The 27,669-nt window shown below is 35.6% G+C and overlaps 1 protein-coding gene across 1 annotated transcript; it reads right to left on the bottom strand.

The window, feature by feature from the left end:
* On the bottom strand, positions 1 to 27,608 carry LOC135154580 (uncharacterized). Its single transcript, XM_064101305.1, has 10 exons — positions 27,307 to 27,608; positions 25,158 to 26,733; positions 22,365 to 22,399; positions 21,175 to 21,540; positions 20,509 to 20,777; positions 13,656 to 13,766; positions 11,804 to 11,954; positions 11,029 to 11,185; positions 8,448 to 8,740; positions 1 to 747 (listed from the first exon to the last, which is right to left on the bottom strand). The coding sequence occupies exons 1-10, from the start codon at positions 27,581 to 27,583 to the stop codon at positions 737 to 739; spliced, it is 3,246 nt and encodes a 1,081-aa protein (XP_063957375.1). The 5' UTR covers positions 27,584 to 27,608; the 3' UTR covers positions 1 to 736.
* Positions 27,609 to 27,669: the final 61 nt, after the last annotated feature.

The following is a 27,669-nucleotide window of genomic DNA, read 5'->3' as shown; positions in this document are numbered from 1 at the left end:
GGTCAAAATGCCCCCTTACATTTGGGGTGATAACCTTTTTTTTCTTTAGGCGACCGCACAACTGTTCGCGATCCGATTTTCGAACAAATCACATTTTGCTCATTTATTGAAAATGTGAATAGAACATATCATTTGTTTAGGTTGAAATTTATTGAAAGAATACTAATATAACCATTTTGAAAGATTGCAAGTTTTTATTTTGGAGTAAAGGCCAAATCAGTTTCAAATCGTAGCCAATCGTACGACGGCTATGATGTCATTACGACTAGATATTAAATTATCTTTTGTTCTAAGGATGATAGCATAGTTGCAAATTTGAACATATGTATTCGTATGGCGATTTAGAACATTACACAGTAAGATATTCCAAGTCTAAATATTAGCATTAAATTCTACTACATTCTATTCTTAAATCGGGTCGCCGCAAACCAATCGTAAGGTGTGCGGTCGCCTTTACGCCCTCTATCCCAGTACGCGATGTAGAGTGTGTCTGTCAGTTTGTCAACGCGACACTGTGGTACGTTCCACTCATCACAGTGTATGACAGCCTTCACTTTTCCTGATCGTGAGATGACAGTGTATTTATCATTACCTGTCTTCACAACGATATCACCTGATGACAGGGCTTGTATCTCACCCAACACCTTCTTAACCTTCATCGTAATAGTGTTTACTATCTTATCATTGGCAGGATTGATGACGTAGATATTAGGCTGGTGTTCCTGAGCAGCAATGATCATCCCATCCCTGTCAACATCAACATACACATGAAAACCCAATTTTAGAATACTGTATCAGCAGTGGCGTACCTAGGATTTTCCACAGGGGGGGGGCAAAATCGGTCGCCAAAAAATTTGACAAGCAAGCACAAAAAAAAAAAAAAAAAAAAAAAAAAAAGGTCTTCAATTAAAAAATGAGGGTTTTCGTACCAGAAAAAATTTGACAAGCAAAAAAAAAAAAAAAAAAAAAAAAAAAAAAAAAAAGGTCCTTAAGAAACTCGTCAGAAACCCCCCCTGCCCCCCCCCGTAGGTACGCTAGTGTGTATCAGATGAACAGACCCTTCCTTTGGTATGCTGATGTCTCTAATCACCTTCTATTTTCTGTCATAGAGAGTGATTCATCCATCCAACCTGTCACCCGTGCACCACATCCCACCACTCCTTCCCACATACTGTTACGCAATGATTTAACTTTTCATTCAGAAAAAAAATACTAAATAATGATTTATTAAATGCAGTTCCCTTGTACATTTTTTGCTAATCTCTTGTCACATTGACGGGGCCTTGTTAATTTCAAGAAAGACACATAGGACAAATAAATAAAACTTGCTTTCTATTAATAATTTCTTAAGAATATATTTTACTGAATGTTATTCTTATTACCAGGCTAATCGCATGTATTGTGATGAATCATTTATAAATCATAACATTAACCTCGTGACTTGTATAATTATACGTGTTCAAATAACCGGGAATATCTCCTAACTGTAACGATGAAAGATATGAAACAAAATTATTTCATATCTACCGCAGATGGCGTTTAAACATTACGAGGTAAGTAATAATGTCATAGTTCAGACGTGATATCAAATGACATCATGGCAATACAAATATGCAACTCTTAATCAGGAAACAATAGATGTAAAGACCAAAATAATAATGATGGTGCAAATTATCAGAATTATCATTTTGATTAAAAATTAACTACCTTGAGCTTATTCATTGTTTATTAAATAATTTAAACGTGGGAATAATGCATTTTGCAATATAGATGTAAACTTCTTTTTTTTTTGGAAATCTGAACTTGATCGATAATCCCTCCTCGGTTTTAAAGGATATCAATGTGTAATTAATATCAATAAAAAGAGCATTTAATTCTCTTTAAAATGATACCCTCCATGATATGATTATGGTTCACATGGAGGTGCAGTGCCTTAAAATGTGGGGCAAGGTCCAAGTCCGAAAGTTGCAAAATGACACAATATTGAAAGTCACTGTTCTTTTTTCCGTGGTGATGAGTGAGTTTCTCAGCGGTTTCTTATGATTTTGATCGATAATTCCACATCGGTTTTAGTAAATATCAATGTGTAATTAATATCAATGAACAGACCATTTAATCTTCTTTACAATGATACCCTATATAATGTGATTATCGTTCACATAGAATTGATAGAATTGATAGAATTGATAGCATTTATTCCATTCATCATAAAAACAAGTACAAGGCACATACAAAGTTTACATAAATTACATGAGAAAATTGCAGATATTACAATGATAAAATCTGGGAAACAGTTGAATAAAGTACATGATTTATAAATGAATGAGGAGGCAACTAGAAAGGGAAAGCCTTATTAGCGCTGCCACCTTTACAAAATCTGGAAACTGAGTATATATATATATATGATATTGTAAAATACATGATGTAATAAATACTGAATACCAGACATAAACATTAAACATAAAAAGGGAAAAAAAAAAAAAAAAAAAAAAAAAAAAAAAAAAAAAAAAAAAAACCTGATCATACATTATTTGAATATTTACTGAGAAGTTGAGTTTTATATCTCCTTTTAAAAACATTTAATGATGGACTAGATTTAACAGAAAATGGTAACTTGTTCCAGATAACGGGTCCTTTGTAAAAAATACAATTCTTTGCTAAAGAGGTGCGTATTTTGGGTATGTGGAAGTCTGCAGATCCTCGCGTATGATAAGAATGAAAATCGGCATTGTAACAAAATATTTCAGAGATATTGATTGGAATATAGCTTTTGTAACATAAATACATAAAAATTGCAATTTCATAATCAGAGAAATCATAAACATTCAACAAATTTAACTGACTGAACAGCGGCTTGGTATGGGCAAGAAAATTGGCATGTGTGATGATTCTCACTGCTCTTTTTTGTAGCCGGTATAAACGTTGCATTGAGTATGAAGTACAAGAACTCCAGGCAATGTTACAATATCGAAAATACGGTGAAATAATGGAATTATAAATCATTATGAGAATCTTTTTTGGAAAAAACTTTAACTTGTTTAGGATACCTATACTTTTCGAAATTTTCATGCAGATGACATCAATGTGTTCATTAAATGATAACCTACTATCAATAGTCACACCCAGAAATTTTAAAGAAGTACATCTATTAATAATGTTATCATTCATAGAAACAACTATATTATTATAATCAATTATCTTGTTAGAAAAAATCATGTAATGAGTTTTATTAGTGTTTAAAACCAATCTATTGGACATCAGCCATGAATTTATTTTGTTGATTTCGTTATTAAAATTGAGAATCAGATTTGCGATATTGTAATCACTCAAGAACACACTGGTGTCATCTGCAAATAGTATATATTGAAGAATGCGAGATGAATTACAAATGTCATTCATATAAATTAAAAACAAAAGCGGGCCAAGTATGGATCCCTGGGGTACTCCACATCCAATGATCTGTAAATCAGACTTGTGATTGTTAACTAAGACATATTGCATACGATTTGACAAATAGCTTTTAAAAAGATCTAAAAGAACACCTCGTATACCATAATTATTTAATTTATATAAAAGAATTGAATGATCTAAAGTATCAAAAGCTTTGCTTAAATCGAGAAATAATCCAATAAGTATTTTCTTGTTATCTAGTGACTTACAAACTTTACAAACAAAATCAACTAAAGCAGAAGATGTGGAGTACCCAGGACGAAAACCGTATTGACTATTAGATAAAATATTGTATTGAACTAGGAATTTAAACAATCGATTATAAATACACTTTTCAAATATTTTGGAAAATACAGGTAACACAGAAATTGGTCGATAATTATTAGAATTTGCATGAGAACCGCCTTTAAATAAGGGTATAACTTTGGCAATTTTTAAGTTATCAGGAAAAATTCCTGTCAACATCGAACAATTGAAAATATCGCTTAACGGAAAACAAATAATATGAATAACTCTTTTAACAATAGAAATATCAATATCATCAAAGCCAGTACTTGATCGATTTTTAAGATTACAAACAATATTGATTATTTCTTTTGGAGTAATGGGCATAAAAAAGGCAGATTGGTCATTTCTATCTAAATATTGCACAAAATTACATGTGAAATCAGAAGTTATATTTTGCGTTAAAGAAGGTCCAATATTGATAAAATATTTATTGAATTCATTAGCGATTTCATTTTTTTCTTTAAATGATCGATCACCTACAATCAGTTCATCAATGAAGGTGTTTTTTGAAAAATTTCCCATGGATTTGTTAATTAATTTCCATGTTTTTTTCATGTCAAATTGTACTTGTAAAAATTTGTTGTGATAATACTCATTTCGAATTCTTTTGATTTTATTATTACATTCATTTCTATATATTTTATAAGAATTATGATTTTTAGTAGTTGGAGATTTTAGGTATCTTTTATATAAGCGATATTTCTTTTTGCATATTTTACGTAGATCGTCATTAAACCACAGTTTATCTTTTCTTGGCCTTATGGGTTTCTGAACCCTTGGAAAACAAGCATCATATATAGACTTGAATTTGTTTAGAAAATAATTATAAGTGGCATTAGGATCTCTATTATCAAATTGCCAGTATTCGTCTTTAAGTTTGTCTGTAAATGTTTTAATATTATTTTCACACATATCACGTTTTATGATTGGAATGTATTCATCATTATCGATTATAGTATCATTAATGCAAAAAAATGGAAGGTGGTCGCTGATATCAGCAAATATAATACCACTATTAATAGTTTCTATGTTATTGTTATTAGTGAATATATTATCAATTAATGTAGCTGAATTCATAGTAATACGAGTAGGATAGTGTATAACTGGAAAGAAGGAATTAACCATAAGTACATCAAGAAAATCACTAACTTGAGGGCAAGAATTGGCATTGAGTAAGTTTATATTAAAGTCTCCAGCGAGGTAGACAAATTTATTTTCTTTATTGATTGTATCAATAACAGTATTAAAAGAGAAAATGAAATTCTGGAAAGATGTATTCGGCGGTCTATAAACACTGCCAAAAATTATATTTTTTTTTTTTGTTTTTATTTCAATGAATACAGATTCCAGTTCGGCAGTATTTATATCAAGATCGAATCTATGAGAATAACTTAAATTATCTCGTATATAAATGCCTACCCCGCCTCCAGAACGGGTATTACGACAGTTACCAATAAATTCGTAGCCATTGATATTATACACTGGGTCATTAATTTTCATCCAAGTTTCTGTTGTTGCTATTGCACAAAGTTTGTAATCGATCATACTTAAAAAGGTTTCAAGGTGCAGAATATTTTTCTTAATGCTTCTGCAATTTACATGAATACATGAAAATGAGTTATCAAGATTTTGTCTAGCAGTAAATGTTTTGAATTCATCGGGTGTGAAAAAGTTTTGGAGGGGACCATTTGTAAATTCATCATTAATTAAAGGAGATAATTGATCAGATATTGAAGTAGAATGTAAATTATTGAGAAATTGGAGATACAATTCACGATCAGGCATAATCAAAGTTTATTTACAAGTACAAAAAAATATTATACTTAAACTAGATACTTAATCAGTCTATGTTAGCAAAAAGAATTAAATTTCCACCGGAAAAGGAAAACATTCAAGAAACTGCTAAAAAGCAATGGAATATCATGTTCATTACACCAATGCATGGTATATCAAAACGAATGTCAGATAGAGTTTAGGTCAGGAAGACCAGAGATGAGTTTTTTCATTTCATGTCCGCTTGTAGATTTGACCAAGGCAAAAACACGTCCGTCAACAGTCCAGGAAGCCTTCACACTTATGTGTTTTGACGTCTGGAAGAGGAGATTTGAATTTTTCTTCGTCAGATCCTCAACAATCACTGTTCCTGAGCCTTTTAATTTTCTTCTATTTATCATCATCATTCGTTTCGGCCTGTATGAAGTGAATTTTACAATGATCGGTGGAGGTGCTAACTTGGCGTTACGGGCCACGCCGGCGTATGATCCTTGGGGTTGAACATCATGGCTAGTTGGACGGCGAAGACGATGGGATCGATCAATGTCACATGGTGTAAGATCGATACCAATCTGCTTAGCTACGTTACGAACGATCTCATCGGTATCTTCATCAGGAGTAGACTTAACTCCCAGGATACGGATATTATTTCGACGGGAGTACTGCTCGATGTGGTCAAGCCTATTTGACAAAGCATTAGTGTTAGTCGTGTTATCAGAAACCGATTTTTCAAAATCACGAAGTTGCTTCAATTTACTATCGATAGATATTTCAAGAACGTGTAGACTAGCGAGCTTCTCATCAAGTATTTCACGCAATTGATTTTCGCGCTTATCCATGTCATCATTGAGTTTTTGTCTCTCGCGTTCCATTGCCACGGCCACCGCTCTTTGAACGACTGCATCAATACGATCTAGGTACGCTGGACTTTGTTTAGATCCAGTCAACGATGGAGCAGAGGGTGGGGTACATGGATCAGCTGAGTGCAAACGGCCCCTCGATCTGGTGGATATCTTCGACATGTCATTAGAGATTACGTAGTCATCGAGGAGCAATGCATTGAAATGTGACAAATGTCAAAATTCAAAAGTTGCAGAATGACACAATATTGAATGCCACTGTTCTTTTATTAGTGGTGATGAGTGAGTTTCTCAGCGGTTTCTTGTAATTATTCTCATGCACTTTAACATCAACATTAACATGGAATCAAACATACCTCTGCACAAGCAAACACATAACAAACAAACAAACATGCATGGGTATTTCAAACCACGACTCAAAACATGTTATCTCACATAACCATTACTACAGAAGTAGGGGCTTGATTTGAATGGAATTTCAACTGTATTGACACAGACAAAAAAAAATCCTGTTCTGTATTGACCCTTCATGACCATTTCTGCTCGTTTGCAGCTTTCCAGTTCAGACCTCATCCAGCACTTTTGAATACTGCTCTTTGTGTGATGGCATTATGTTAACAAGCATGGTATCACGTCAAAGAGAAATAAACGATCTTTTGAATGATGTAAAATATGCATTGTGTAACATTGGGAGTTGAAGAAATTTATAGCCAAACACAGATTTACAAACTCTCTTTGAGGGGTTAATATATTTTTTATTTTTTGTTTTATTTCTCGCTTTATTTTAACAGGGAAGTTCTTTCTTTTACAAGAACTGCTTGACCAAGAGGCCCTGTATTAAAACATAACAAAACAATTTTACATTAAAAAAGGCAACAAAATGAACATCATAACCAATGAGAAAAAAAATGTAATACATAAAGTAACAATAAATTAAAATCACTAATAAACTTATAACAATTGAAAGTATTCATTGAATTCTTAAAAACACATTTGTGTGAGGGATATCGATTTACACTGTTTTTTTTTTTAGAATTTTAGTGAATTTGCTAAACAGAGTGAAGGGGATAAAGTATTCCATATTTTAGAGTCACGATAACAACATGATCTTTTATAGTATTCGGTTTGAAGTTTTTCAATAAAAAGGGGACTGTTAATTAAGTGAACTGTCAATCGACAGATCAACTATTAATTTCGTACAAACTTTCTTTTTTATTTCTTTCTTTATTTTTTCCGCCCTTTTCTTGTGACCATAAAATCTCCAAATCTACATAGTAACTTTTCTTTATAATATCATCAGGTATATGGGGACTTATCATGCCATCTGTTTGAAACAAGTTCGAGGTCGAAATGTCATCGTGACGTCATCTAGACGCCATTTTGTAAAATTACATTATCAATCGTACCTTCATTATCAATTATAAGAAACTAACAATATTTACTTAGTTTTTTAAATCCGATAAACTGAGTTTTTAGAATTGAAAAATTGAAAAACCACGTTTAGCGCCGATAAACTAAGTTTTTCAAATTTGACATGGAACAGCACTGGTTGATCTAAATGACTTCTTATTGAGAGGAAACCGTAAAGGACTTATCTTTGATGCTTTATTTAGTCCTATTCTCTGCCAGTGAGTACTGGTCTAATTGTCTCAAAAATGCGAAAGGGAAAGAACAAAAGAGAACAATACTGTGATGGTGTATTCATTTTTTTATGTCCATTTCTAATTCTGGTATGTTTCTCGTGATTTGTTGTTTGTTCCTTCTTCTTTCTCTGGGACGCACTAAATACATTACCTTGTCAAGATAAAGTACATTATTGATTACATCACCATGATCACAGAGTGCCATATTCATCCATGTCCTGAAAAAAATGCTTTATGCAAGAAATAAAATACTGGATTTGGGATTCACCAAGAAGGAGCAACAACCTTTAAAAACTTAAGATTAGGACTAAAATATGAACAGTATCGGGAAATCCAAGATTTGTCCTAATTGTCTAACTTTTGATAGCTTTTTATTTAAAATGTAAAATATTTGGGGTATTCTTTCACCCCATCTACAAATCATACAGCTTACCTTCCGTTATAACGTCTACAAGGAGCTTCTTTTTCTTCTCTGTAAATATATTTATGAGTTTCTGAGCACCTCGTCCATTCACCAAGACAAACTTATTAAGAATAATCGTGTATCCCCTTTGCGGATCCATAGTCAGTGTCGCCATCTGCTCAGCAGAAGCTGCGGTGGCTTCATCAAAGCCTAGATCTACAGCAAACTCTCTGACTGGATAAGCCGTGGAATTAATTTGGTTGGCAAGTTCAAGCAAAATGGCATCAGTCAGTTTATGTCTTGGCATATCTACCTGAGATGGACTGGTAAAGAAAAGTTAATGTATTTTTGGCGAAAGTAAGAAACACAATTTTCTGATGAACTTAATAAGTAAAGATGAATATATAAATAGATTAACCACAGACCGTTAAAGTGTCATAGTAAGATTTAATTCTTTGTGGTCAGAATATTTCGTCGGATTTGGTGAGAAAATGCATTACACGAGTTTTACACCAGGCGGTGGCGTAATGAGCCCACAAATTTGAGGTGGCTGAAAATGATGGTGTATAGCTTAAAGTTGATAAAAAGTTGCGAGCGAGGGAACACAAATTTTGACATTTTTATGCCAAAAAAAATCAAATTTAGTGATAGTTTTGAAACATTATTCATAGTATAATATCACATTTCACCTTTTTCTCTTTCCTTTTCTCTATTTTTTTTTGGAGGGGCGTGATTTGAAGGGGGAAAGAACCCCCCCCCCCCACATGTATGCCAGTGACTCAAGGATTATCCAATTAAACGTGGTGCTTTTCCATTCGATTTGTGGAGAAAAAAGCAACTCGAAATACATTACATTGTGTAATGAAATTACAGATTGAATACGTATTGAATTACGATCATCGCAATCAAACTCTAATGTTACTGTTGTGGCGACGCATTCAGGTACTCTGTTCTATTTGTAAATCATTTTCTATAATCATTCTTATGTTTTATTCTTGGTTTCCTGTTCTTCAAGCCTTTGAGGCTTTTTGGGATACGTTTTTCTTTCATATTTTTTTTTTCAAATCTCATGTTAATGTTTCATGATTATATTTCTATATTTATGTTCAAAATAATGTATGATATTTGTATGTTTTTACATGTATATATTATTGAATAAATTAGAGTATTTCCACTCTCCCTCAATACAATACAAAATACATATGTTTTTAAATATCTACAAAATCTATGTCAATCAGGACGGTCCATATGTCGGTTTGCTCTCTATCCAATTTTGAAACCTAGGTTTAAAAAATCCCGATACATTTTAGCTGTAAATCAACAAGGTTCTCCACTTCATATCTTAGACAGAGGACACTACATATCGCATGAAAAAAAATGTATATTTATTGTTCTTTTAATTGAATGATCTAAAATGGCACACTTTGAGCATCGATTGTATTCATAAACGGAACAAGAATAGGACCAGACAAATCATGTTAGAGCAAATAAGATCATCATAACGTATGTCATCTAAATATCAGGGAACCGTTTCATGAGACTAGTCAGCACTGACAATAATCCTACTCATCCTACATCATTGCTCTTCATTCCAGAACAGGCAGGATTCAGGCAGCAAAATATTGTACCAGTCAACTGCTGAATCTGGCAATGTACATTGAGGATGGCTTTGAGAAACAGCTGATAACTGCAACACCCATTGTTGACCTCTCTGCAGCTTATGACAGGGTTAATATTATAGGATACTCACGACAAAAAAAAACTTTGAGATGACGAAGGACCTTAAGCTGACGCAGATGATCCAAAACAACAACTGTTTTCTGTTTAATAAGTAGCCCAAACGTTGAAACCACTGTAAAGGATAACATCTAATTCCATATCTGTTCAATCTTTTTTTTTAAGGAAGTGGTGATCAATGGTGTCAAATATTTTCGACAGGTCCATACAAATTCCCCCACACGTAGCCTTTCTTTATTTCGTTTAAAATATACACAACCAAACTTAGGGTCTCCCTATGGTCCTACCACCTCCAGTCTGTGATGCGCAAACTCTCGCTAGAAATCCCCCAAGTTCAAGCGAGGAATGGATAACCCGGCTATGTCTTTAATCACCAACGGTCTTGAGCAGGACATTGCGGACTCCTTATGCAGAATTGGGGCTACATCATGGATGGAGACACTAACTGTGACTGTGCGAAGGATCAGACGATGCCACACCTTTTTGTCTGCCCCTTCCTATCAGAGTCGTGCACTGCCGAAGATCTGGAGTCCGTTATCCTCAAAGCCAAAACGTGTGCCCTCCACTGGACATGCTGGACATGACTTGTGTAGTGACCCGAGAAGAAGACGAAGCAATGACAAGTCGTCTTTCGCCGAAAGTTACCACAACAACGGTCAGATGATTGACCTTCTGAGAGTATCAAAACTAAGATTTCATAGAAATTGTCTTTAGCAGTTTAGCGCTGATAATTTGGTCAGTGCTTTCAGCTTTCACGAAACTCCTCCCTAAGCGCTGACAGACATCTTACTTCTTCCTCATGCTAAAACAAAAATGGTGGTTAGTTATTAGTAATATTTGTGAAAAAGAATATGAATTGCAATTGTCAACTAACATTTTTGTCGCGCCGGCTGATAAATCAACTCTAGGTTGAGCACCTACTGACACAGGAGCAGTGTTCCATTGTTCTGCTTGGAGTATATCTAAGTCTGGAGTTGATGATGAACTATCGGTTCTAGAATCACGGTATCTTGTTGATGTACTAGGAGTCTCTAATTGTGTGAAACAAACAAGTTGATTTGTAAGAAAAAAATGATATTTTTAATGATGATAAGTATTTTGAATTCATGTGAAGCCACTGCGGCTAATATTTTGGTGAGAGTTTTTTTATGTTTCGGCATCGCCAATAAATACCCCCCCCCCCCTTAAAAAAAAACGCGTACAAAGGCTTTACGATTACCATTAGCTTCTGTTTTTTGAATAGTCAGCATCCCCCTCACAAAAACTTTCAAAATCAGTTCCGGTACTCCTGCTACCCCCGTTATCTTTATTCTTTCAATGTATGGCATATTTTTTCATAATCACGCAATATCGTCATGAATACTTGTGATTTTGTTCAAATATATATTTCAGCAAAATTTACTCCGTTGTTGAAATGCTTACGTGCAAGAGCAGAATGTTTCGAATGGACAGCTCTCCCAAGAATGCCAGAATGTACAAAATAATATTCAATCAATATACCACAGACTTGAATAGAAAACATTGGAAATGAATGAAAGCATAGCAACGAGTATAAATGACTATTGATATTCAAATTCATGGCTGCTTAAGGGGATAGAATGATGCGATGCCATAGACGGTTTATTCGATTAAACAAAGTGAAGACCTACCAATTAACTGCATTTTAACCGGGAGTTCACTTGTTGTGCTCTGTTTCAATAAAAAAGTAACTATCATCTCAGCATCTGGGATATTCGTCGTGTCCACCTTGAATTTGGGGTTCAGGTCTGTCAGGTAGCGTATCTTTCTTTCCTCGAGAATCTTTATTACATGAATCAATGTAGAGTGTAAACTCAGCAAATTATAATTTACAGAAGGTATTCCGTGTTCATATTAATTTGGGGACATCGTCATCATTACTAGATTGTTTGCTTTTTACTTACTACGAAAAATTATGTTACAAAAATGAATTCAATGAGTTAAAGGCATTGTTTAACTTTGTGAGCAGCTGATATAAAAAAATTCTTAAACCAAGATGAAACATGTGTACAATTGCATGTATTAGAACTAATAAACCCTGAAAACAACCATTATTGAGAATGAAAAGCTAAAACTACAAGGCAAACCCTGATTTTGTAAATAGGCGTCTAATAGACGCCTAAATAGTACACATAAGTGTATGGGATAAAATTAAGGTGGTGTTTCCGGTCACTTTATATTTCAATTTTTGAAGCACTTAATAATTATTTTACTTTGTGAGCAGCTGATTTAAAAAATTCTTAAACCAAGATGAAACATGTGTACAAGTGCATGTATTAGAACTAATGAACCCTGAAAACAACCATTATTGAGAATGAAAAGCTAAAACTACAAGGCAAACCCTGATTTTGTAAATAGGCGTCTAATAGACGCCTAAATAGTACACATAAGTGTATGGGATGAAATTAAGGTGGTGTTTCCGGTCACTTTATATTTCAATTTTTGAAGCACTTAATAATTATTTTCGAACGCAATTTTTTCTGGGCTTCATTTTTGTAACATATCACAGACACAGGTGACAAGTTTGACCTTCTAGCTCAGATTTTTAAAAATTCAAATCAATGTTAAACAATCACTTTAAGGGCGTTCCACAGTTAAAGGATAATTATATTGATTATAAATATGGCCTTGTTATATATATATCAGTGGAAAGGTAATGATGTGGGGATTTTCCTTTGGTCATTAACAAATAATTAGAATCATACATCAGAAGGAAATCGCATATTAAAAAGCGCTAAAATGCCTCTCCGAAATATGCCTCGCATCGGTCTCTGAATTGACTCGAATTTGATAACGTGCATATGTGTACGAGAGACGTGATTGGCTCTCCCACGTCAAGCTCCACTTGCATGCAAAACCTTTAACGAGGGTACGTTTCCCCACACCGTTATACATCGGTCATATTTGCTCTACGGCGGCCGTACGGCGAGTCGAAAACAGCCGTATCATCCATTTTTATTCAGACCACGTATATGTAGAATTACAAAGATATGTTAAACGGCTGTTTTCGACTCGCGGTACGACCGCCGTAGACAAATGTGACCGTGATATTACTGAATACTTCTATCACAAAATAAAAGGAAACCCATAATTTGTTATTTTAATTTGAATTTTCAAATCGATTTCCTTCCTTCTGCCAATTTTGCGCTTAATCATAAAGATGATAAATTGAGCACAAATTGGCAGAAGTCAGGAAGATTTAACCGCTGACAGATTGGGGGATTTTAATGAGGTGAACTGTTATTTTTAGGTCTAAATGAAATTTTATTTTAATCACGATAAACTCATAACAAAGATAAACAATTCAGCAAATAATTTTCATCATCGATGATATTGAAAGACAAAATAAATTTAACACAAAAATATAAAAAAATACAAGAAGGGTAAAATTAACCTTAATTGCTCAAATTCCGCTACAAAGAAACTATTAAAAACATTACATACTTTACACTCCCTATCAATTTATATCCATGTGAGTGTTACCGTTGGAGAATCAGCCATGGTGCTATCTGGACAGCTAATCATCAGTGGGCCAGATCCCCACTCAAATAGGAATTCATCTCCTTTGAATGGAGCTTTATATCCAGTCGGGACCTGGTGGGTGAGACAAGTGAAAAAGTTTCAGTTACATGTACATCATATATCTATATTCATGGAGAATATGAACGTGATGAAGGTGTGAATGTGTGAAAGTTCATGAAAGCCAAGAAAACACCAAAACCGAATTCTCCCAAATAAATTCGATCTGATTCTGCCCGAATATGGCCTGATTCGGATGGATTCGGTGAATTTGAACACTATTCATTCACACGCGAATCAAAGACGAATAGGTCTGGAATAGGATCCGATTCAGAGCTGAATTAGTAAAAAAGACAGCCCAAATAACCTCGAATGCCTCGAATCCAACCGAATTACATCAGACAACATTTCGATTTTGGTCCTAATGAAATTTGTCCTAATCACATTTGCGAGCATTTTTTAGGGTATTTGGGTGATTTTTAAGATTTCAAAACGAGCCGAACTCGTCCAAAAACGTTCCTAATTCCCTTCTGCATTTTTCGCTTTCAGGGAGAGAGAACAACATACTAACTTATGATCCCAAGCATGTGGAATTCGGATGGATTCGCATCTGATTAGGATCATGTGTACAGGCTGGGTGACACCGGATCTGAATACATGTAATCTGGTTAATTCGGGAGTATTCGTTCTCTCTTAGCGATTGGGAGAAAGGTCAGGAAGGATTTGAAACATTCTCTAATCCACCGAAACATTCCGAATTTATAGGCTGAATTTGGCTAAAATTGGTGTAACACGGGATTAACCCAGGCACTAAATCAAGGTTTATATTCAATCCGAATTATCCCGAATAATTTTGGACCGAATTAGCATGATTAGAGGCAAACCAGTCCAATATAGGTCCCTAATCGGAGCACAATTATTGCGAAAGATTACTTCCCAGAATTCCAAAAATGCCTCCCAGAATCAATCCTTATTTTATCCAGAATGTGGCCCAAATTAAATTCTTTGTGGCAGAATTCGCGAGTATTTTGGAAGGAATTCGGCTGGTTTTGAATATTTCAAAATGAGCCGAATTCCTTCACAAATGTTCCCCAAATCTTTCAGAATACTCCAGAATTCTCCCGAATTGATTCAGGGAGCTTCCCAAATCAGAAACGAATAGATTCCGAATCCATCAAAATTAGGCCATATTCGGGCAAAATCTGTCCGAATTTATTCGGGAGAATTCAGTTTTGGTGTACATGTAAACCTGGTATAATATCGGATGATGGTTTGTAAATTGCCTTGTTTATATTTTAGCCTAACTGTGCATTTTTTTTTTGGGGGGGGAGTGAAAATTGTAGAGAATCGCGAGAAGTTATGTGAACCGGTCTTGAACTAGTCGTAAAAGGCTTGCCAGGTGTGCATTGACCATCATAGGCCCGTCTTGACAAAACGAATCGCCCACACTTATCTAATAATTCTCGACTATCGTCCTCGAATTTTGTCATGCAAAATCTTGTTTTTCGGAGGGGGGGGCACACTACAAGCAGGGCCGTCGCTAAAGGGGGATATGGGGTGCGACACCCCCCCCCCTAATTTCGTCGGTAATCGTCGGTAAATGATCGCTGCCGTCGGGAAAAATAAACAAAAAAGGAGTGAGTAGGAAAAAATAGATAAAAGAGGAAAGAAAAAGGAAGGAAGGAAGAAAGAAAGGAAAAAGAGAAAAAAGAAAGAAAGGAAGATTCTTCCTTAGAAAGACAAATAAAAAAAGAAAGGGACAAAGAGGGAGAGGAAGACACAAAGAAGGAAATGGGTATATAAGGTTATGATTAATTAAACCTTTGTCGGTGTAAAAACGCAGAGTCTGAGATGTAGGTAAAATAATAAATTGTTACGCAAGCGCAGGGCTGTTGGACTGACGCTTGTCAGGAAAATGATAAACTGTCGGGTCATGCATGGCTGTTCCAACCGTTTCATGTCCCTTGCTATTACATCGTCTTATTGAGTTCCATTATCTTTGTCGGTAACATAAAGTCAATTTATTATTATTATTATTATTTATTTGGCCATAAAGAAACGTACAAAATTGTACAACGTAATTACAAAAATACAATTTGAAATTCAATAACTAAATATGGATAATTAGAAAATAAAAGAAGATAATAACAAACTAAGAAAATGTTTTCTTCTATGGGACAGGGCTTGCAAAAGTAAAATTCAGTACTATCGCCCAGAGGCATGCGAGCCCTCATGGAAAAAAAAACACTGAGAGAGTATTTTACATTCGGTTATATAAAATTACACATTATCAAAATCCAAATAAAACACACTCAACAAGCATTATCAACAAGTAAGTAACGCCAGGCAATATAAAAGAAATATTGGAAATAATTTGAATACCCATGCCGGACTGACTAAAGAATATGTGTAATGCTTAACTACTGTGCGTCCAAAAAAACTATACACTTTTGAAATGGCTGCCAAATAAAAAATGTAGCATTTTGGGGGAAAAGACTTATAGATATGGAAAGCCAATAAAGTCAACTTTCAAATGACACCAAAAAGTTGGAAAACTATTCATGCTTGAGCGAGCCCTGCCCACTGAAACAAAGGGTATGAAAATTAGGGTGGGCTGGAATTAGCCTTTCAATTTGTGTCAGTTTTTGAGAGGCAATTCCTTTTAAACTTGCAAAGTTAAGGGCGTTGTGATGAATTAATGATCAACCATGACCAGTTTTGGTTGCTTAAGCAAATTTTATAAATTATTAAATTGAACTTTAATGCATGAGGGAAGACATATTATACTATTGGGGCAGCATTTCAACTTTATCATTTGGATCCCTTTTTGGGCAGCATTTCAACATTATCATATGGATCTCAGCAATGTGTTCATGGGAGTCTGGAGAATATGGGGGTGAGATAGGACTTAAGTGGGAGAAGCAGGGTGATGGAATAAGGGTCAACAGAACATTTAGCACACACCCCCTCCCTCTTTCCCACCCTCCCCTCCTGTTGAGAGACTGGTGGCTATTGTCATGTACGCGTGAAGTCCAGAGAAGAATGTTGATTTAATGATAAATTCTGAATTAGGGCATCAACTTTTTCCTATCAATCATTTAATCAACAATTTATTAGCAAATCAACTCATTCAATGTGCAATGTGATCAATCAAACATTCAGGGTTTTTTTCAATAAATGATTTCCTTAATCATCATAATCATTAAATTTCTTGGTAATGATTCAATAAAAAAATCTGACCATCAGCCACCGGTAACTTGGCAGTTTAGTTTTGAATAGGCTACAATCCAGGAAGTGAGACAAAGAGAAGGAGGGGGCTAGGAAATGGAGGTGGCGAAGGGAGGGTCCATATGACTTTTAATTTGTAAAACGACAAAACAAAGAGGAATTCCATTTTAACCCAAGCCTTCTAAGCGTATCTCGCCCTCTTGCTTGTAACAGGCACCATCACATTACTCTGACTCTCACGAACACACTTCTGAGGTCCACAAGATGAATATGCTCCACTAAAATTACAACTCCTGGTTACTCATGCGTTAAATTTCAATTTAGTAACTCGTGAAATTTGCCTAAGAAACCAAAACTTATCTCACTCATTAATTTAGCTTAACACCCTTAGCTTTGCAAGTTCTAAATGACTGACCACTCCAAACAAGATGAATGCCTCTGGCCGTCTCACCTGCATCACGCGATTCAATATAGCAGCATATAGCAGCACTATAACTCGCACAAGATGTTCAGTGATACTTGGTTACTCTTTTTCCACGTTTTATAAACTAGACCAATACACTTATAGAGATATGATGGTAATTCAACAAATACCCCCAACGTGGCCAAAGTTCATTGACCTTACATGACCTTTGACCTTGATCATGTGACCTGAAACTCACACAGGATGTTCGGTGATACTTGATTACTCTTACTGTATGTCCAAGTTTCAAGAGTAAGATCTAACAACTTTCCAAGTTATAATGGTAATTAAACAGATACCCCCATTATGGCCAAAGTTCATTGACCTTTGACCTTGGTCATGTGACCTAAAATGCGCACAAAATGTTCAGTGATACTTGATTACTCTTATGTCCAAGTTTTATGAATTAGACCAACACACTTTCAAAGTTATGGCGGTAATTCAACAAATACCCCAATTCAGCCAAAGTTCATTGACCCTAAATGACCTTTGACCTTGGTCATGTGACGTGAAACTCATGCAGGATGTTCAGTAATACTTGATTACTATTATGTCCAAGTTTCATGAATCAGATCCATAAACTTTTAAAGTTATGATGGTAATTCAACAGATACACCCAATTCGGCCAAAGTTCATTGACCATAAATGACCATTGACCATGGTCATGTGACATGAAACTCAGGCAGGATGTTCAGTAATACTTGATTACTATTATGTCCAAGTTTCATGAATCAGATCCATAAACTTTTAAAGTTATGATGGTAATTCAACAGATACACCCAATTCGGCCAAAGTTCATTGACCATAAATGACCATTGACCATGGTCATGTGACATGAAACTCAGGCAGGATGTTCAGTAATACTTGATTGACCTTATGGCCAAGTTTCATGAATCAGATCCATAAACTTTTAAAGTTATGATGGTAAATCTACAGATACCCCCAATTCGGCCAAAGTTCATTGACCCTAAATGACCATTGGCCTTGGCCATGTGACGTGAAACTCATGCAGGATGTTCAGTGATACTTGATTAACCTTATGTATAAGTTTTATGAACTAGGTCCATATATTTTCTAAGTTATGATGACATTTCAAAAACTTAACCTTAGGTTAAGATTTTGATGTTGATTCCCCCAACATGGTCTAAGTTCATTGACCATAAATGACCATTGACCATGGTCATGTGACATGAAACTCAGGCAGGATGTTCAGTAATACTTGATTGACCTTATGGCCAAGTTTCATGAACTAGGACCATATACTTTCTAAGTTATGCTGTCATTTCAAAAACTTAACCTCAGGTTAAGATTTGGTGTTGACGCCGCCGCCGCCGTCGCCGTCGCCGTCGGAAAAGCGGCGCCTATAGTCTCACTCTGCTATGCAGGTGAGACAAAAACTGTAAGGCTAATTCCTGCCCAGCCTAGCCGAGCTTAATCTCTCAGGAGGAGAGAAGTGGGGGGTGGGGGTGAGATGGAGAGAGGGGTTGCTAAATGTTCTGTTGACCGTTATCCCATCAACGTACTTCACCTACCCAGGTCATATTACCCCCTCTTCTCCTGACTCTCATGAACACATTGTTGAGATCCACATGATAAAGACAAAATGCTGCACTAAAAATTGCAATTATTTCAATTTAATAACGCATTAAATCGTCACAAACAACAAACTGATCACAACTGATCTTTAATTCACCAAATAACCCTCAACTTTGTAAGTACCAAACAAAGAAACCTGAAAGAAATTGGAAGGCCAATTCCAGCCCACCCTAATTTTCATACCCTTTGTTTTAGTGGGCAGTGCTCGCTCAAACATGAATAGTTTTTCAACTTTTTGGTGTCATTTGAAAGTTGACTTTATTGGCTTTCCATATCTATAAGACTTTTCCCCCAAAGTGGAACATTTTTTTATTTGGCAGCCATTTCAAAAGTGTATAGTTTTTTGGGGGGACGCACTGTATTATCGTTAGCATACTATCATCGTGAAATTACTTTTTTTAAAGCGATCGTAGGTATAAATTTCAAAAGAAAAATCAGCTCGCACTACGCGCTAGCATCATATATTATGTGAAAATGTTGCCTACATTTCCCTCAAAATATCAAGAATTTCCGCTTGCGCTTCGCGCTCGCATTGAGATGCCCACATAGTTCAATCAAAGTATCAAGATTTGTGAGCTCGTACTTCTGTACCGACAGTGAACCATTTTCCTTCACGTTGGACTGTGCTTAAATTGTTCCCTTTCGGGTCAGTTAATCAAAATTTCATCTTGCTCTTTGCGCTTGCATTGTTTATCGAGATAAATAGGTTATTAAATTACAGATGCATAAACTGAATGTGTTTTAATGTAAAAAAAAAAAAATGTAAAAAAGTTATGTTTTCAAGTCTAACTATTTACAAAAAAAAGCTTGCACTTCGCGCTCGCATTATGCTTATTTAGATACTCAGATTGTGCAATTACAGATGCAGGATATGAGTTTGTTTTAATGTAAAAACATGAAAAAAAGTTTACTTTTTTACAAGTCAAAATATCCCATCAATTTCAACTCGCGCTTCGCGCTGGCATTATGTTTATTGAGATACACAGCTTGTTCTATTACAGATGCAGAAACTGAGTTTGCTTTAAGATAGACAAATAAAAAACCATTAGCATTTTAGTCAAAATATCCAAAATTTTCAGCTTGTGCTAATATTTAAAACTTTGAGTTCGCACTTCGCGCTCACGTGGTAATTTATATCCAGATCACATGAAATGCATTATGATGCTTCTAACAATGAAAATTTATTTAGGACTGTCCCCTTAAATCAAAAAATTAAAATCAATTTTCGGCGGCTGCGACAGAAAAATATTGATGAAAATACCACCCCCCCCCCCTCCATCAATAAAAGCTGAAACTGATCATGGGTATGAGGAAAGAAAATGTGATCAAGGAGAATGTAAAAGATTCATGGTAGCTGGACGCCGGAAATCGCTATCGATATTTGTTGGTAATCAGGGCATCCACACCCTCCTACTGGTAAAGGCACAACGACACGCCTGATTACAGGCATTAGTTTGTACCACTTCAAAAACTAGTTAAAGCCAAAATTCATGCAAGTGTCATCGTATCATTTAAAGTAAAGAAACAAACCTCCCCCTCTTCCTTGTGTGCATCTCTTATATGGACAAACAAGATGTGTATCTTGCTCAGAAAAGGTGGTATCGGAACATAGGGCGTACAGACAAGGCGCTTTCCAATGAATATTCCCTTGAATTTGTTATACAGGTCGTAGACAGCACGGACAGCAACGAACCAATATTCGCAGAAGTGATGGAAGTAGATATCGAGGTCCCCTTTTCTTACCACACACCTAGGACTGATGTCTTTTGTAGAAGGTATTGCAACAAAGTCTGCAGAAGCTGAAAATGAAATTGACACACCAAAATACATCTTTCCTTAATTGCCTGCTTTGTTTAGTTTATCAGGATGGTTCATATCGAAATTATGTGGGGGGAAATGAACAACTGTTACATTTTGATATGACAGTTGTTTTTTCAGCGTTCTCTTTCAGTCATTTTTATTTCATATCTTTATTTCTATTTCATTTTATATATAATGTGGACGGGGTTCATTTGCCAATAAATATACAAAGATTGATATGTTTATATCATTTGATTTATTTTTTTCTCCTTCATGTTTTTTATACAAAACTTGAATACCTTATTCATATATTTGATAGGATTACCGTGTATGTCGTGTTAATTCAGTACTCGTTTTAAAAGAGTAATGTGAATTTTAAAATGTAAAACAATTTACCACTTTTCCTACAGTATGATATGATTTCCGCATTCTTTGGTTGTTTGAATACAGCAGAGTGAGGCATCGTCACTTGAACTGGATGTTCAAAGATTGCATTAGAAGGCGCCTTCATCTTCAAACCATAGGTAATGATTGCTTCTGTTTCCTTGATCTTCAACTCAGGTGGAACCTCGTCAATCACTTCGACCGTAATATCCTTTGCACTGTAAGCTTTGTTTGGTGGTATTTGTACTTCTATGCCATATTTCGTGATTCGAATCATTTCAGGAATATCACCTGAATCCTCTCTGCTTTCAAGGGTGTGAACTTCTTTCTGATGGGCTTTTGCTGAAGAAACACTACTGCCACCGATTTCTGCCATATCTGCCAAAATAAGAATATTTATAGATGGTGAGCTTGTTTCCTTAAAGTGCTTAGGCCGATTTCTTATCAAATTTCATTTTTTGCCTAAACCAATAGTTTTCGAGATAACACCAACCTGATCGGATCTCTTTTATAAATTTAATATTCAGACTGCTGGCGATTTTCCATTTTAAAATGTCAGGACTCGATACCTGAAATGATTCCTCACACGTGAAATGAAACGGACATGTGTAGTTCCATAACTACGCACCCAAAACCCGCTCAATCTCAAGCGTGCACATGTAAGGCTTTGATGGTGCTTACCTAAGCCCTCAGCTAAATCAGGCATTTCACATGCTGAGTTACTCAGACAAGAAAAAGGGAGCCCTTCTTGCTCAGATGTAATGTGCACTGTAAATAAGCCAGCAAGGGAATACAATAGCTAAAAAGTGACCTTAAAATTGATAATTACAATAATACTAACTGGCAACTTTCATATAGCAAGCAAATTTCGACTTTCTTGAAAGTATGTCCTTACAATATTCCACATAAGATTTACCCAGAAAAACCCATCCCCAAATGATGTCATCAAAATGGCGCCCCAAAGTTGAATCTGAAGATTATTCATTATGGATTATTGTCAGGACATACTTTACGATAGTTGCCACTTGATAAAGAAATTCTTGCCTCAATCTGAGTCCACTAAATATACAATAATAATGATAATAATAATAATAATATTTATAATAATAATAATAATAATGAAAAAAATGTGCATTTAACGTGTATATATATATATATATATATATATATATATCTGCTTTGCAAAAAAAAGGAATACATACCCATTCCTTGGAGACTCTCTCTATAACCCATGAAGCTAAAGTGGAGAATATGATTTAAAAAATGGGAAGAAAGTGCTCACAAAGTAATACTTTAAAGATATATTTTTTTTTTGGTAAGAGATAAATTTGTTTTTTAAGAAACATTGTTTATATATTATCATTTTTATTATAAATTGAACGGCGATGCCTTATTTAAACTTTGACATACAAAAGGTTAAAGAGTTGAGATATGTCTAAAATATCCAATATTAAGATTGGAGACATCTATCTTATATTTTAAAGTAATGTAATAAACTACATCTGAGACAAATTACAATTTTCCCTGTCATGCCTCTAGTGAACATGGCCTATGGCCCCTCGCAAAGTCTACAGACTAATATTCTGATAAAACCATAAAACCATACCTTTCAGATATTGCTATAAAACAAGATAGTGAAATAAAAAAATAACAGGATGGTATAGGCATGACATTATCTTTTTAATACTTACACCTCCACGCAACCAAGCGCATGGAGTTTGCCCCGATTACTTTACCACCCCTTTGAACGTCACTTCATTTTGTGTGTTTTGTTTATCTCGGCTTACTTTTAGCACCTGAATATCTCAAATATCCAAAATATAGCATTGGTTTATGTGCTTGATTTTACACTTGCTTTAAAGTTCACCCAGTTGGAAGTTCTCGAGAATTGCACATCAGGATTTGCCATTTTTAGAATCGAAGAAATAACGATGTTAAGTTTAAACCTTTAATTCTGAGTCCAGATGCATGTAAATTTCATCAAATTGTACACTATAGTTATATTAGGCCTACTGAAGAAGGATAATTTATTTTCTATTCGTTTGCTCTTTTAGGGTAGCGGCGCCTTTATTTCTTTCAAACGGTAAAAAAAGATGACAAAAATACTTCATCAAAGATTGAAATTTCTTTAACAAATCTGAAAAGTTAAATGATGTACATTCAAAATCCATACTATTTTAACAAAAATGCATGCTTGTAGGAAGATGTAATTAAAACGGTGTAAACATTAAGCAAAATACGGGGTAATATGTTTTTTTTTTCAAGCTATCAGTACTTTTGTTGGAGCAAGTATGCTATTTAACGCTAAAAAAACACGCCAGAGTCTTTGTATCAATGTGAGGAAAAATTGCAAACCACTATACCATTAATTCTTAATATTTGTCATTCTTTGCAGCACTTCAAGGTGAAGTATTCATAAAGTGTAGTGGCCTTTAAAATTTATATTGGTCCATGAATTATTTTCAGCTATTGTAATTAGCTTTATGAAATAAAATATCGGATCTGTAGTTGGAAGGCACATCATATAAAAAAAATATCAGCTGAAGCCTACAATTGATTAATCACCGTGACCAGCCTTTTTATCCTTTGTGACGTTAATGCGCATAACATTAAACATGTACATCCACACAACTGTGGTATGTAGAGAACAGTGGTGTAATTACGGGGGGGGGGCATGGGGGCACGTGCCCCCCCCCCCCCCATAGAGAAACGTAATGGGAAAGAGGAAATTATTATTAATTATAATATTATATTATAATTATGTTATGTTATATTACAGAAGAAACACTGTTATGATAACTTTATGAAACATAATTTGCTCAGGGCCTATATCTTCATCGTTCCTGGTGCTCGCACTGTCTGTTTAACAGGATATATAATCATGTTGTGTTAAAACCTCAAGTTTTCAAGTCAATATATACCAAGTATATCAGTTGGTTAGTAAAATATGTATTGTCCTAGTAAATTCCTACAAACAAGCCTTAGAATGCCCCTCTTCAGGTCTGAATTTCCTAAATTTTCAGCTCGCGCTTCGCGCTCGCAATATTTGATTAGTGAGATGTGTATGTTATTCATGATTACAATGAATACAAGTGCTTCATGTGTTTAGATTTGATTCTAACAAAATCAGCAAGCTTGGCACTTGCATTAGATGACGATTGTGAGATATATGTTTACTCTTTATGTATTCGTAAGATATAGTCCTCAAAATCTCCGTTTGGGGTCAATATATAAAAAAAATTCAGCTCGCGCTTCACGCTTGCATTGTTTAGCGACACAGGTACGCATCATGATTACATTTTTTTTTACAAAATCCCCTTTTAGGTCTGAATACAAAAAATATTAGCTCACACTATGCGGTCGCATTATTTGATCAGTGAGATACATACATTGTATCCGTTTTATGGCACTGTCCTTAAAATGTTTCTATTCGGTCAGTTTACCTGGCAACTGAGTGCGCTTCGCGCGCACACCAAGTGACTCAAAATTGTTGATGGTGTCCCCCCACAATGCCGTGACCTACGGTAAGCCACTAGTAGAGAACATACAAAAACATTGGGGAAATGAAACTTTGAAAAGAGGGTATTAAACGGGAATAACCCTAAAAAACCGTCAGGAGCGCTCAAATTGCCGATTTTAAGGGTAAGTTTTCAATAGATTTCATCGCGCGATGCATTAACGATCTACTACATGTAGGAAGTAACGAATCTTGTTGCAATAAGAAAGCTAACATATACTTATACCTTCTGTCAAAATGAATCCCCCACCCCCCCCCCCCTCCCACTTGCATGCATTAGTATGTAGGAGGCACTGGGGATTTTATTGCCAGACAGGATCGTTGCCCCCTTCCTAATATCTTTTTTTTGAAACTAGAACAAATGTGTAGATTTTAATCGCGCTTCACACCGAATGCTTGTGGTGATGACTATTTTAGTGCGGGCCTGGTGCGGAATGAAATATCATGAGTTACTGAAAACGATTCGGTAGGAACTTACACTTTCTTGTAAACAAGGAGCTGGTCTCCATCACATCCTACGAGGTTACCAGAAGGAGTAACAAGACAAGGGCTGACCCAGTCAGAGCGATCTGATTTCACGTATTTCATGATCTTCTTTGCCTGGATGAAACCATCACGTGACACCTGATCAACTGCGTATGTATTACTCGCTTCATCCCCATCCCTGTACGCGATGTAGAGTGTGTCTGTCAGTTTGTCAACGCGACACTCTGACCAGTCCCACTCATCACAGTGCATGACAGCCTTCTCTTCTCCTGATCGTGAGATGACAGTGTATTTATCATTATCTGTCTTCACAACGATATCACCTGATGACAAGGCTTGTATCCCACCCATCACCTCCTTACCCTGCATCGTAATAGCGTTTACTATCTTATCATCAGCAGGATTGATGACGTAGATATTAGACCGATTGTACTGAGCAGCGAGGATCATCCCATCCCTGTCAACACCAACATACACATTATTACCCTTCCCATCCCTTGGTATGCTGATGTCTCTAATCACCTTCCATTGTCTGTCATAGAGAGTGATGAATACATCCGACCTGTCTTCCGTGCGATAATCTCTCACCTTACCACATACTTTAACGTTACTGTCTATGGGCGCACAAGATGTAATCGACACACCTCCATCAATGACTTTCTCTGTGTGTTGAGTGTTGATGTTTGTAATATACATGTCTTTGTTACGTACGTCTTGCACACATATTTCTTCATCACTGACCAGATCAAGCACCCGCGGCCTATTAACAACCGATGAAATGTGGATTGACTTGGCAATTTCCCATTTACCGATATACCCATCAACTCTACCATAGTATTCTCCACCTACTTCCCCCTCTACAAACTTCACTCTCTCAACTTCACTCTTTATTCGGTCAAGGCAGTTGCTAACATCTTGATGAACATTCAAACTTAAATTTTCATCAATGGATGCAAGTACTTGAGGAGCTTCATTCACCAATGTTTCATCATGTTGGTTATCCTTTATAGCATCCGGAATCTTACCAGTAAGATCCATTATCTTGTCGGAAACTATTTCGCTGATTTTATCTGTGTCTGACAAGCATGGTAACAATTTAGCTTGTTTGTCTTCGCTTATTTTTTGTTCCCGTGCTATCTCACCTTTATAGGCTTCGATCTGTTTTTGTCGCCTTTCTTTTATTGCTCGTATTTCCTTATCTGCCTCCTTGTCAATATCCCTAATCAATTTATTTTTTTTCCGTTTTATATCATTAAAATTACCTTTAATATCTTCCAATGTCTCTTGTATATCACCCTTAATTGTATCGAGATGCTTACTTGATGAATTCGAAAGGTCCGTAAGTTTCGATTCAACTATCTTGCGCGGTTGTTTAATTTTCTCTAACATGGCCCGTTTCTCATCATGGTCCATGTTCTCATCGACTTGCTTCCTCATGTCGTCTCCAGTGTCGTCTCGGTCACGTTGTTTTTGGTCGTCTTCTTTGACACTCGGAGAAGGAATTTCGACTTTGCGTCGCTTTGCTTTGACATCTCTGTCATGTATTTCAGTCTGAGATACAGAGTAACCTACATCGGAAAAAATAACAAGAATATTAAATTTAATACTTAAATGTGAATGTTTTAGCCTCTGATTTCCCAGCGGTCGCCAATTAGGGGATGTGCTTTTATCTTCTCAAAGACGTTACTCTCTTGATAAGAAGAAAGAAGGGCCATTTTTTTTTAAACACTCAATCTATTTTAACTTCTAACAGTCTAAGGCGGGTGCTCGACAACTACACCTCTCTAACCGGATGTCTTAAGATTAAATCATTACAAAAAGTTAGAAAATGATAATTTTTATTGAGAATTAAACAGAATTACGAAGGGAAGTTAGGAAAATAAATTATTTTCTTTCTTCAAGGATCAATAGTAGAAGAGGCCCGTCGTTGGCGGAGCAAAGAAAAGGGGAACGAAGAGAAAAAAGGGTGAAGAAAAGAAGGGACTGAGAAGAAGAAGAAGAGAAGGAGGAAGAAGAAGAAGAAGAACAATAAATTAGCACGGTGTACTAATACCAAAATACCAGGAAATGAATTTTTAAAAGCGGCCTGAAACTTTTTATCAGAATAAATAAGATTTGTACACTTTATTTTTTTTTCTTACTTAGAGGAAAGAGTTCATCAGCCAGACGAATTTGACCTGCTTTCTTCAGAGCAGTCTTCAGACCTTCTCTCTCTGTTGCAATTTCTTGACTTTTACGCCAATCCCGGAGCATGTTAAGAGTTCCATCCCAAGTAACGTTCTGTGTTTTGAGATTAGTTGCTATATGACGTTGAACATCGGTAGGAGTAAATCCAAGCTCTCTTCCCAATGTGTCGATTTCCGAGTTTAGGAAGACTTGTTTAGCCACTTTGATCAGGAGATTATCAAATTCCGTCATGGCTTCTGCCTACTTTGGGGTTACCTGTAGAAGGAACAATTAAAAATCAAACTTAATGCCATTAGTAATAATCATGGGTGTCGATC

Source organism: Lytechinus pictus, chromosome 6 (assembly GCF_037042905.1).
Source record: "Lytechinus pictus isolate F3 Inbred chromosome 6, Lp3.0, whole genome shotgun sequence".
In the NCBI taxonomy this organism is placed as follows: Eukaryota; Metazoa; Echinodermata; class Echinoidea; order Temnopleuroida; family Toxopneustidae; genus Lytechinus; species Lytechinus pictus.
This window is presented reverse-complemented; position numbering and strand designations above follow the sequence as displayed.

Bases quoted from the DNA above. Each gene is read 5' to 3' on its own strand.
- LOC135154580 (XM_064101305.1), bottom strand. From the start codon at position 27,583: ATGACGGAATTTGATAATCTCCTGATCAAAGTGGCTAAACAAGTCTTC. The intron at 26,734-27,306 runs GTAAGAAAAAAA...TTTCCGATGTAG, and splicing joins TGATGAACTCTTTCCTCTAA to GTTACTCTGTATCTCAGACT. The intron at 22,400-25,157 runs GTAAGTTCCTAC...TCTCCACTTTAG, and splicing joins CTCCTTGTTTACAAGAAAGT to CTTCATGGGTTATAGAGAGA.